Raw genomic sequence first — 10,910 nt, forward strand, 5'->3', positions numbered from 1 at the left:
TGAGTGCTCTGTTTCCAGCCGTTATTTATTTCCCCTCTGTCCCAGCCCTCAGTACAGTCACATCCACCAGTACAGTCACACTCTGGTGTGGCAGCACAGCATTCCATGAGGCACCACAGCTTTAGGTATCACTTTTCTTTCTGAACTACATAAAATTCAGCATTTTAAAGCAAAACAAGAGCTGGTGCCACCCCACAGCCCTGCTCACCTGGGGACAGGTAACAACTGCTCCCCTGCCGCGTCACTCACAGGTCCCCAGATCTGCTGCCAGGGTCTCACCACTGCTCTGTGGGACAGTCACTCACCTGGAGTGGCTGCTTCTGGATTCTGAGCCATCAGACAAAGCCCTGCTCGGTTTGTGGGGCTGGCACAGGTCACATACAGGTCACAGGGAAGAGCAGGCAGCGGGCTCATGCAAACAGGCTCGGGACTGAGGGTACAAGCAGAGCAAAGCCTGGGGAGGTCCCTGCAGCCCATGCCAGGGATGAGAGAAGCTGGACGGCCCCACGAGCCAGACCACCCCGTGGAGCTCCCAAATTACACCCTGAACCAGCACTGGCACAGCAGGTCTGTCCCTGGGACTGGTTTTAGCAGAGCCAGAAGCAACATTCAGAATGTTGAAGTAGCAGCATGGAAGAAACATTGAAATCTTCAGCTCCTGCATTTGGTCTCTGCTTTAAACAAAGACATCTCAGTCCCACCTTCTGCATCCACATCAAGCTCCCACAAAAATAACAGGAGCTTCTTCCTAAACCTCCAGGTTTGATCCTTCCCAGCCCAGCCTCGAGTCTCACACCAACACGTGCACAATGATCTGCAGGTGACATGGGACAGCTTGAGAGACAGCAAGAGGAGCATAAATATTCTTCATCATAATATAAATATGCTGTAGAACATCTCAGCAAGGGCAAAGTGCTTTTTTTTTTCCTTAATTAAGACAAAATAAAAACCTAAATAAGACTTGTCTCAACCACAACAGAAGATTTGACTCCTAAAACATCTGAATGGTCTAACTGATGCTTGAACTGACATTAAAGTGATGCAGGCAGTGCTCAGTCCTTGGGCACTCGGAAGTTGTCCTTCTCTTTCCTGATGGCCCCCATGGCCCGGATGGGGTCGGTCTCCCCAGCGTGGTCCTGGACTGACTTCTCCCTGCCAGGAGGGAAGAGCAGGGACAGAATGAAATCCCAGCTGTGGAGGCACCAGGATCAGGTTTCAAGGCTGCACTTCAGGATCAAGGACTGGGCTTTGGCACAGCTCATGAGCCCTGGTTTGAAGGTTCAGGGGCAGGAGGAAATTGCACTTCGGTGCCCCAACAGCATCTTCTGCTGGATGAAGGAACAGGACACAACAAAGCCTGTTCTGTCTGCTGAGCCAGGGAATGATGCTCACAACCCTCAAATCCAGGAACCTTCTGCCAGGACAGCCAGTGAGAGTTCTTGGAGGCATCCAAACAGGAATGTGGGAGGCAGGAGAGCAATTCTCACTTGGACACCACCTCCTTCCCACACCCCCTCCCACCGCCAGGGCCATTCCCAGCCCTCAGTGCTCCCTACCTCACTCGCATGAAAGGGTTGTAGGTGAACTCCTCGGCAATGGTGGAGGGGATGGTGGGCTCTCCGCTGTCATACTGGGCCTGGAACAAGGGAGACAGTGCTGCTCCACCAGGAATTCTGGGGAACAAGGAGTGTCCTGTACAGAACAGGGAGTTTCCAAGCAGGGAATGTCTCCCCCAGAGAACAAACTGCCTTCTCTGGGCACAGCCAAACCCCAGTCCCCTGGAACACAGCATCCTGCAGCTCCTGGCTCTTAACTCCCTCTGTGTCTCCCCAGCATTTTCTCCTCTCCTCCATCTCCCCAGCAAGACTCTGTGTCCAGGAAAGTGTCAAGTCCAGGGGAAGGATGAACAGCTCACCTTGGCCCAGGCCAGCTTTTCCTGGATACTGGTGTTATTGGGTTCCACGTGCCGAGCAAACTTGAGATTGTTGATGGTGTACTCGTGGCCACAGTAAACTCTCTGGGAAGAGCAAGGGACAGTGACACCGGGGGACCCCAAAGGCACCAACAGGGAGTGCCAGGTGCCATCAGCACAGCAGGAACAACACAGTCAACCCAACACCCTCCTGGAGGGTGCCACTGGAGACAGGCACAAGTGCTAGCACTCAGGAGGCAGGACAAGCTGCCAGTTTCACAGATGAAAGAGCCCCATGTCCCACCTCAGCAGCCTTTAATGACTAGCCCCTGCTCTTTCCCCACAAGCACAAACACATTTGGGGCAGGCACTGCCTTCCCAGAGGACTGCAGCTATCCAGAGCTCCCAGGGTAAGCATTCATTCCTTGCACACACGAGAGAGTCTCTCTGAACAGCAGCGTTTTCTCTGATGGGTGTGGTGGTTTGGGCTGGCTCACGCACAAAAGGAGAGGTTTGTACCGTTTTGGGGTCCAGGCTGCCCAAAATCTCGATCAGTGCCTTGTACATCTCATCCGGGGTGCCCTCGAAGAACTTCCCACAGCCAGCCACGAACAGGGTGTCACCTGCAGGGGTGACACGGCATCAGGCCCACACCAGACCCCCCACACCCAGCTGAGGGCTCAGTCCTGCCATCATTTCCTCTGCACAGCAGCAGGAGCACGGGGACAGCCAGGCTGTGCCACTTGGTGCCACATACACACTCGTGGCAAACGTGGCTTGTGAGGCAGGAAACCCCAGAGCCTCGCCAGGCACACTCTGCCAGCACCTCCCTACCTGTGGGCAGCCCCTGTCCCCTCCTGTCCCTCCTAGAGGGGACAAGGAACACTTCTTCTTTGCTGTGAAGTTGAACAAGGATGAGTTGCCTCTGTTTTCTCCCCAATGTTCCCTAAAATCTTGTTTAAGCCTCTTTCTCGTCCATGCAGGAGCTGGTGTGAGCTCTGGAGAACACAGGGATGAGGCACAGCCTCAGGGAAGGGGAATCCTACTCCCCAAACCAGGATCCAGACCCTGGGCATCAGCAGTGGAGCACCAGCCCTCTCTTACATCCCTGTTCTCTCCTCTCTCTGCTGTTAGATGTGAGCACAGATACATGGGAAAGCAACAGGGTTTGGGGTCAGCCAGTTTGGCCTGAGACAGGAAACCAACAGCTCTTTTTTCCAGGAAAAAAATGCTGGATGTAGGATTCATCCAGGGCTCGCTCCTGATGTTGCCTGCAGGGTGTCCAGCCCTGCTTCCAGAGGGGTTTCCCCAGCTCCACCTACAATTCCTACTTGGAAAGGGGGCCAAGCTGTGGACGTTAAGCAGCTGCCCTGGCAGGAAGGGACGGACGCACATCCAGAGCCAGAGGCACCCAGGCAGAGGGGGAGTTTCTATTTTTGCAAGGGAACCTCCCAACTCCTCACCTGTAAAAACTGCAGGTGGCTCGGAGCTATTTGGCTTAGTCACATAATAACAGATGTGTCCAGAGGTGTGACACGGCGTACTGAGGCATTTCACACTTAGAGATCCCACCTGGGAAGAAGGCAGAACACTAAAGCTGAAGCTGCTGTTTGCTGGCAATCGCATGGTTAGAAAAGAACTGCAACTCTTAGTGCTCTAATGGTCCTAAATTTGCCCCAGTCTGGCCAGGAAGCACCAGCTCTGCTCCTGGGAGAGCCCAGGGAAGGAGGTCTGTGGCAGGGACTGGGAAGGGAGCTGTTTCCTCCAAGCAGGTGTCCTGACAAAGGGAACTGCCAGATCCTTTCATTTCCATGCAGAGGGACTCAAAGCCTGGCTGGCAGCAAGAGCCAAGAGATCCGTAGCAACAGAGAATCCTAAACAAAGCTAATGAAGCACGAAAAAAGCTCCAAACCAAAATGGAGCTGAAGGGGAGAAGTGGATGACACTGAGGAAAAGGGAAGGATCAAACACAGCCTCATCTGCCCACCTTCCCTGTGCTCTCTCCTTTGCTGCTGCCCCTCCAAGGGTGCACCCGAGGCCAGCAGTGCCATTCATGCCTGCCTGCACTTTCCACAGCAGTTTGTGTCACCTGCCAGCTCTCCTGTAAACAAACAGGCTGCTCCCAGCCAGGCCTGCTGCTTCCAGCCAGGAAAAAGCCACACAGGCAGCTGGCACGGCTTTCCTCACCCCATATTCCAGCCGTCATTCCCACAGGAACACTTGGATTTGTTCAGTGCTCACCATGCTCCCGGCAGAGCACAGTCCCTGTCCTGTCACACACCTGCTCTGCTCCCCCAGATAAGGCAGGTGCCCAGCAGCACAGGGACACCCAGCATGTCCCACGTGCCTCAGTGCTGTCCTCCCACAATGATCAAAACAAGGCAGAGCGGCCACAGTTCAAGGGCTGGGAAAGGGGGAAAGCTGCATTTAAACCATCCACCACATCCCAGGGGTGTTCAGAGGTCCCAGACTGCCCAGCTCAGGTGGGAACACACCTGTGCAGCTGTGACACAAAGAGGGGATGCCCAGAGTCCTGCAGGTCCCTCCCTTTACCTTGAGAGCTGTCAGGTGGGACACTCTCTGTGTCAGGGCCCCCACCCTGCTGTCCCCCCCGTACACGCGCAGCCCCGGCTCCATCTTCACCAGCTTCTCATTGCCTCCAGCATGGTCCCTGGAAGAGGAAAAAAAGGGATTTGGGCAAGAATGAACACAAATTTAAGGTCATTGATAGTGCAGTGGTAAGCTCCAGGTGATCATTTCTGATCCACCCCTCTCCCAGGATCTAGCACTCCTTTTATCCAAGGGTAGGCCACGTCAACACGAGTGGAGATCTTTTCTCCAGTAATCAGGGCAGTGGGGGGCGGGGAACAATCCAGTCCATCCCCAGTTGGGAAACAGCAGCCTTAGGGGCTCACAGTAACCTCTCCAGTAACTGGGGCAGGGAAGGAATGGGGTAAGTGGCAAATGTGCAATCCAGCATCCCACAAAACACCACGGAGCAGGCACACAGACTCCCCACAGCTCAGCACTCGCTGTGCTGCTGGTTTGTCCAGCTCAGGGCTGTTTGTTTCACTCTCCAGCCACAGAGGTGGCTCCACTCTGACCCATGGAGAGGTTATTCTGGTTCAGCACTGCTACAGCCAAACATTCACTTCACACCCCTGGCAGAGCTGGTTTGCACCTGGGGTGATCCTCCTGCAAGTGCTGACTGCAGGACGCCTCACGGGCCTGTCCTGGCACCTCAGCACAAATGTGCTCCCTCCCACACCCCACAGCTGCCTCCACACCCAGTTACTGCACTGGCTCCCTGGAAGAAATCAGGATTTTAAAGGTGAAAGGCACTGACACAGAGCTCATGGCCTACACAATGCATCGGGTCAGAGCAAGGCCAAAGGAATGAGCTCTCATCCTTCTCACACCTCAGCTGCTGCTCAGAGATCACCTTGATCCAGAAGAGCAACAGCTCCTGGCTGTGTTTGTGTGAGGGATCCAGGACAGGGCAGTTACCAGTGGTGATGGGTGGTCAGGACAGTGGTCAGCTTCACGCCGTGCTTTTTGACTGCATCCAAAACCTGCAGGATGAGGGCACAGAAGGAGAGTTACACCTCCCATGGAATGAGCTGGCACCCCCCCTAGTGTCACCTGGACATGAGGTGGGAGAGCCACACCAGCAGTTCTGCAGGGAGCTCATCCCTGTCCAGGCTGGAGTTACAGGGAAGGACACGAGGTCTCTGATGCAGCCAGACGTGACCAAGCCCCAAGTCCCATTTCCTCTTTTTTGCCCTACATCAAATTAAGGCCAAAATCCCAAAACAGGTCAGTAACCCCCAGAGTGAGTGAGGGACACAGTAACCCCTGGAGTGAGTCCTGGCTGTCCCTGTGTACAGCCAGTATTTCCTGCCTTTCCCCCACTCCTGAGTCAGAGTGTGGCTCATTCCCTCCTGGATGCAGCAGCCTGGAAGGACATCCCAGAGCCAAGGCAGCGTTACCTTCTGGGGCTGCACGGGGTCAACTATGGCAGCCTCCTTGGTGTCCTGGTCGATGAGGAGGTACATGTAGTTGTCAGTGAGAGCTGGCAGGATTTCCACCTTCATGTCGACCTGGGTGACTGTCTTGGGCTCCCTCAGCTCGTGCTCTGTGTGCAGGAACTTAGCTCGCAGCTGTGCTGGACCTGGGCACCCAAAAACAGCCAAACCTCAGCCGTGGGAGGGAGACAAGTGGGACAGGGCATGGTGGGGCCCCCAGCTCACAGAAGGACAGTCCAACCTTGTGGGCTGCTATGTCCTTCAGACAAGAGGAGCAAGGCCACCACAGGACAAAGCCTTGTGCCCCTCAGGGCTCTGGTGCTCCACAGCTGCCCTGAGAAGGACAGGACACTTTGCTTTCCATGCAGGGAAAACTCTGTACTTGGACAGAGAGGAGATTTCAAGGGGCAGGAAAACAGAATGGTGCTGGCCAAAGGTCAGCCTGGGACAGTGACTTTGCAAAAAAAAGCACAAAGGGCATGTTACAGCCAAAAAACAAAAAGGAAGAAGGGCAAAAAAAAGGAGAAATACAGAAATACACACACTGCTCCAACAGAAATATCCAATTTGTTATCTGGGGAAATGTCATCTTGCACAGCACAGGGAGAGAAGCCAGGCTCTGCAGGGGAGCAAGGCTCCCTACCTGGCCAGGTAAGAGGCACACACAGGGCTCTGGCTCATGCCTGCCCTGATGCAACACCAGTGCTTCCATGTTTGCTTTTGGTTCAATGTTTAATCAGATCCAAGAAGCAAATTCCAGATGCAAATAACCTGGGCCCCACTGCTTGATGCACAGGTACATAGGTCTTAAAGAAACAACCAACCCTAAGAGGTTTTACTGTGTAAAGTAAAGGAAGGGAAGCAAAGAGAATGAAGTCTTGCATTGCTGGGGCCCTGCAGTTCAGACTTGAGCTCTAACACTTGCAGGGAAAGTGGCACCAGTCCCTGCAGGTCAAGAATTGTTGTCTGAGCATCTGTGAGGTGTTTGCACACCCCCAGAGATGCCTGCGCCAGCTCAGACACATTTTATTCTGCACCACTGACTCTCCCAAAGGCTCCCGACCTTCCTGCTTCACCTCCCTCAGTGCCACAGGGAGGGGTCCCCGTGCTGGCAATCACCTTACCCCACTGTTCCCAACCAGCTCAGCCTGCCCACCCCTGATAAGAGCAGCTCTGCAGGAGCCCCACAGACCTGCAGCTCCTCGGGCTGCAAAGCCCAGATCAGGCTCTGCCTGGAGCCACGGAGCTGCTCCTGCTGCCAGCCCAGCCTGGGCACGGGGAACTGTCAGGGCCCTCTGGCACAACTGTCCTGCCCAGAGCTTCTTCCCCTTCTACCTCCACCATCCCTGCTTATGCAGGAAGGGAAATCAGAGAAATTAAACACAGTGCTCAAAAAAAAAAAAAAAAAAAAACCCAAGGCACAACAGAACAGGCACACATTGGGTATTTGATGGTGCAGACACACAGCATTGAGAGAAGCATCCCTACCTGCAGAGTGTTCTTCTGGAGAAGACTCCTTTCAAAAAAAAAAAAAAAAAAAAAAAAGAAAACAAAAAAAGCCCTTACTATTTTTTGATAGGAAAAAAAAAATGCCCAAAAAACCACTGCTCTCCAAGAGGCAGCACTTTTGGATACTGTCAGCCACAAGAGTTATCTACACCGGGTGCTTGTTTGCAGGCCTGACACCAACTAGGAAAAAAAATACAACCAAACAAAAGAAAACCCAACCTTAACTTCAACTCAAAGGAATTATTCACATACTTAAAATGCTTCTTTCCTATGAACCATCTCTAACCTTGGCCCAGATCCCACGGGCTCTTTGCCTGTGCAATTCACAATTCTTACCAAACAAACAAACAAGCTGCGCCACATAAGGAAATGTTTTCCAACATGTAATTTCAACAAAGGAATGAGAAAACATCCACCAAGAATGAAACTCACGCGTTGTGAGTTGCCATCTGCAGCTCAGCTGCACCTCCCCAGCCGGCCCAGGAGCAGAGCAGGGAGCTCTCACGCACTGCTGAGACCTGTCCAGCCCAAAGGAGCTCCCCGGGTGATGCTCAGCCCCTGCCCCGGCCCAGCACTAACTCAGATCGCTGGCACACACACAGCTCTGCCCCAGAATTAATGCCCAGTGACTTCATTCTCGCTCAGCTTTGTCCCACGTCCCTCCTGACTGAACGCCTGGAGCAGAGGAGTGGGAGAGCAGCCGTCAGTAGGCTCTGAATCACCCACTTGAGCTTCCTGGAATGGTTCATTAGCACAGCTGGAGCGACCAAGAGGAAAGGCTTTGCAGCTGGAAGTGTTAATGTCTTCACGGAAACGCGTCCGTGCTGGGGACTGACCGCAGGCAGGTTCCGTCGGAACCGGGCTGCTTCGTGCACTTCCTCCAGAACTTTTGAGGTTACTCTTTTTATTACATAAAAGAGTCGGAAATTCCTGTTTCAAGCAGGGCTGTCACTCAGAAATGACTGCACGCCCGTCCCCTTTGCTGCCTCACAAGAACCACGTTCACTCCTTGCACGCAGGGAGTTTTTGGATACCCAGCGAGTTTGTGGCTCCAAGAAAGTGGTCCGAAGCCAGGGCAGCTCCCACCCCCCTTCAGCCTGCCCTGCCGGCAGCGTGGAAGGGGCAGCGTGATCCCCGTGATTCCGGGAACTCGGGAGCTGCCACTTCCTCGGTTTGACATTCCCACACTGCAGCAGCAGCGTGTCCGCGTCTGGCAGATAACCCCCAGGGATTCTCGCTCATTACAGCCATGTCTTAAAACCCAAATGATGCAAAACCATCTGAGGAGACTTCCCAGAGAGCCCAGGCTCTAAGTCTAGGATAGACTTTGAGAATTTAGGCCCGAAATGCAAACGCGAAGCTCGGACAGTCTAGGGTTTGTTTCCATCACCAGAACAACCTGTCACCCGCCGAACCCAGTCTGGACGCCAGCCCTGGCCCCCATCCTCCTCCTCCCTGAGCACTGACCGGCGCTTTGGAGCCCCGGAGCTCCGCAGGGCCTCCCCGATGGGCTCCGGACGGCACGGCCCTGGCTGCAGCCGAGCAGGTACTGCCCTACTCGGGCTGTGAGTCAGCGCGAAGGCCGGGCACGCCCGGAGCCGCGAGGCACAACCCGAGAGCCCCAGCGCAGCTGCGGGAGCCGGGGCTCCGCACGGCCCCGCTCCGCCGGCCCCGCGGCCCTGCTGGGGCGCACCCAATGCACGTACCGGCTCGGAGGACGGCCCCGAGGACGGCCCCGGCTGCCAGGGCGGTGCCGAGCCCCCGCCAGCCCCCGCAGAGCATCGTGCGCCGCGCCCCGCCCGCCCCGGTTACCTTGTGCTGCCCGCCCCGGGAGGCGGCGGCAGCGCCGGCACGGCCCGGCCCGGCCCGGCCCGGCGTGCGCGGGGGCGGTGCTGCGCCCGCCCGGCCCCTCGGCCCCGGGCCCGGCCCCTCGGCCCGCCCGCTCACCCGGCGGAAGAGGAGCAGGAGAAGCGGCAGCGCCGTGCGGGGCACGGCAAGGACACGGCAAGGGCGCCCGGGAGGCTCCCCGCGGCCATGGCCACCTCCAAACCCCTGTCCCGCTTCTGGGAGTGGGGCCGGAACATCGTGTGCGTGGGGCGCAACTACGCCGAGCACGCCAAGGAGATGGGCAGCGCCCTGCCCGCGGAGCCGCTCTTCTTCCTCAAGCCTTCCTCGGCCTACGTGCGGGAGGGGTCCCCCATCGTGCGGCCCTACTACTGCCGGAACCTGCACCACGAGGTGGAACTGGGGGTGGTCATCGGGAAGAGGGCCCGGGCCGTGCCGCAGGACGCGGCCATGGAGCACGTGGCGGGCTATGCCCTGTGCTTGGACATGACGGCCCGGGACACGCAGGAGGAGTGCAAAAAGAAGGGGCTGCCCTGGACCTTGGCCAAAGGGTTCGGCTCATCCTGCCCGGTCAGTGACTTTGTGCCCAAGGAGAAGATCCCAGACCCGCACAAGCTGCAGATCTGGCTCAAGGTGAACGGAAAGCTGAGGCAGGAGGGGGATACCTCCTCCATGATCTTCTCCATCCCTTACCTGATCAGCTACATTAGCCAGATATTTACCCTGGAAGAAGGGGACTTGATTCTGACGGGGTCTCCCAAAGGAGTTGGGTCCGTGGAGGCCAATGATGAGATAGAGGCTGGCATCAGGGACGTGCTGTCCATGAAGTTCAAGGTGGCACAGCAGACACGGGGATCCTAATGCATGGATCCAGCCAGGAGCCTGCCTGGCATGAGGACATCTGGGAAATGAACACTTCCATGCCCCCGGGTGCCCAATGGTCTGCCACATATCAAAGGCACGGAACCCAGGACCCCAGAAGGCATTTCACTGACACAGCCCCATTTCCATGGAGGCTTCAGCAAACTTGGAGTCCAGCCCAGCCTGGAGCAGGTGGTGCCCAGAAGCTCCAGATTCCAAAACCGTACCTGGGAACTGGCAATAGAGACATTGGGGAGGGGAATGGGGCTGGTCATCCTTCTGTGCGTGCTTCTCTTCTGCTGATGCTTTGAGCTTTTCCGGTGTATTGCCTTAAAACAAAAACTGTTGATCAAAACAATTCAAATAATGATGCAGGAGCTAAAGCTTGACCATACTGTGGGAAATCAGAGATGTATGTGTAGATGTGCAACGCTAAATCAAGAATTGCAGCTTCACAAAGAGTTTCTCTCCTCTACAAGAGAAAGATGTTTGATTTTTTTGATTAATTTCATTATTCCCCCCTGCTTTTTTCAAACATACAAATTAAAGGAGGATGGCTTTTCCTCCCACTCCAAGGGGCGAAGGCAGCAGGAAGTGTGCCAGATGTTTGGCAGATTGGTTTTTGTCCTCAACTGAGCTTTAAATATGTTCTGAAATAATGAAAATAATGCAAAAATATCAAGAATAAAGGAGCATATGGGTAAAGATCATCACCAAACTTGTCTTTACTTTGACTGATTTTAATATATTTTTAGTGA

At 55.1% G+C, this 10,910-nt stretch overlaps 2 protein-coding genes across 9 annotated transcripts; one reads left to right on the forward strand and one right to left on the reverse strand.

The window, feature by feature from the left end:
- Window positions 1–10: 10 nt before the first annotated feature.
- Window positions 11–9,313, reverse strand: LOC116452000 (hydroxyacylglutathione hydrolase, mitochondrial). Of its 8 annotated transcripts, none has more exons than XM_032126066.1 (10): window positions 9,259–9,299; window positions 7,426–7,453; window positions 5,902–6,083; window positions 5,420–5,484; window positions 4,466–4,583; window positions 3,376–3,484; window positions 2,432–2,535; window positions 1,916–2,017; window positions 1,557–1,636; window positions 11–1,152 (listed from the first exon to the last, which is right to left on the reverse strand). In XM_032126066.1, the coding sequence occupies exons 3-10, from the start codon at window positions 6,004–6,006 to the stop codon at window positions 1,053–1,055; spliced, it is 783 nt and encodes a 260-aa protein (XP_031981957.1). In that variant the 5' UTR covers window positions 6,007–6,083; window positions 7,426–7,453; window positions 9,259–9,299; the 3' UTR covers window positions 11–1,052. The 8 variants fall into 8 exon arrangements, with proteins under 8 accessions (XP_031981957.1, XP_031981952.1, XP_031981958.1 ...); XM_032126061.1 differs by lacking the exons at window positions 7,426–7,453; window positions 9,259–9,299 and adding an exon at window positions 9,153–9,245 and having other exon boundaries at window positions 11–814; window positions 1,031–1,152; XM_032126067.1 differs by lacking the exon at window positions 9,259–9,299 and adding an exon at window positions 8,914–9,105.
- A 52-nt stretch (window positions 9,314–9,365) lies between these two features.
- On the forward strand, window positions 9,366–10,865 carry FAHD1 (fumarylacetoacetate hydrolase domain containing 1). The gene has a single exon (XM_032126283.1). It carries the CDS (start codon window positions 9,481–9,483, stop codon window positions 10,150–10,152), a length of 672 nt encoding a protein of 223 aa, XP_031982174.1. The 5' UTR covers window positions 9,366–9,480; the 3' UTR covers window positions 10,153–10,865.
- The last annotated feature ends 45 nt before the right edge of the window (window positions 10,866–10,910 follow it).

Source organism: Corvus moneduloides, chromosome 16 (assembly GCF_009650955.1).
Source record: "Corvus moneduloides isolate bCorMon1 chromosome 16, bCorMon1.pri, whole genome shotgun sequence".
Taxonomy (NCBI): Eukaryota; Metazoa; Chordata; class Aves; order Passeriformes; family Corvidae; genus Corvus; species Corvus moneduloides.

Bases quoted from the DNA above. Each gene is read 5' to 3' on its own strand.
- LOC116452000 (XM_032126061.1), bottom strand. From the start codon at position 9,228: ATGCTCTGCGGGGGCTGGCGGGGGCTCGGCACCGCCCTGGCAGCCGGG. The intron at 5,485-5,901 runs GTAACGCTGCCT...CTCATCCTGCAG, and splicing joins ACCCCGTGCAGCCCCAGAAG to GTTTTGGATGCAGTCAAAAA. The intron at 4,584-5,419 runs GTAACTGCCCTG...TTCCTCTTCCAG, and splicing joins CTGACCACCCATCACCACTG to GGACCATGCTGGAGGCAATG.
- FAHD1 (XM_032126283.1), top strand. From the start codon at position 9,481: ATGGCCACCTCCAAACCCCTGTCCCGCTTCTGGGAGTGGGGCCGGAAC.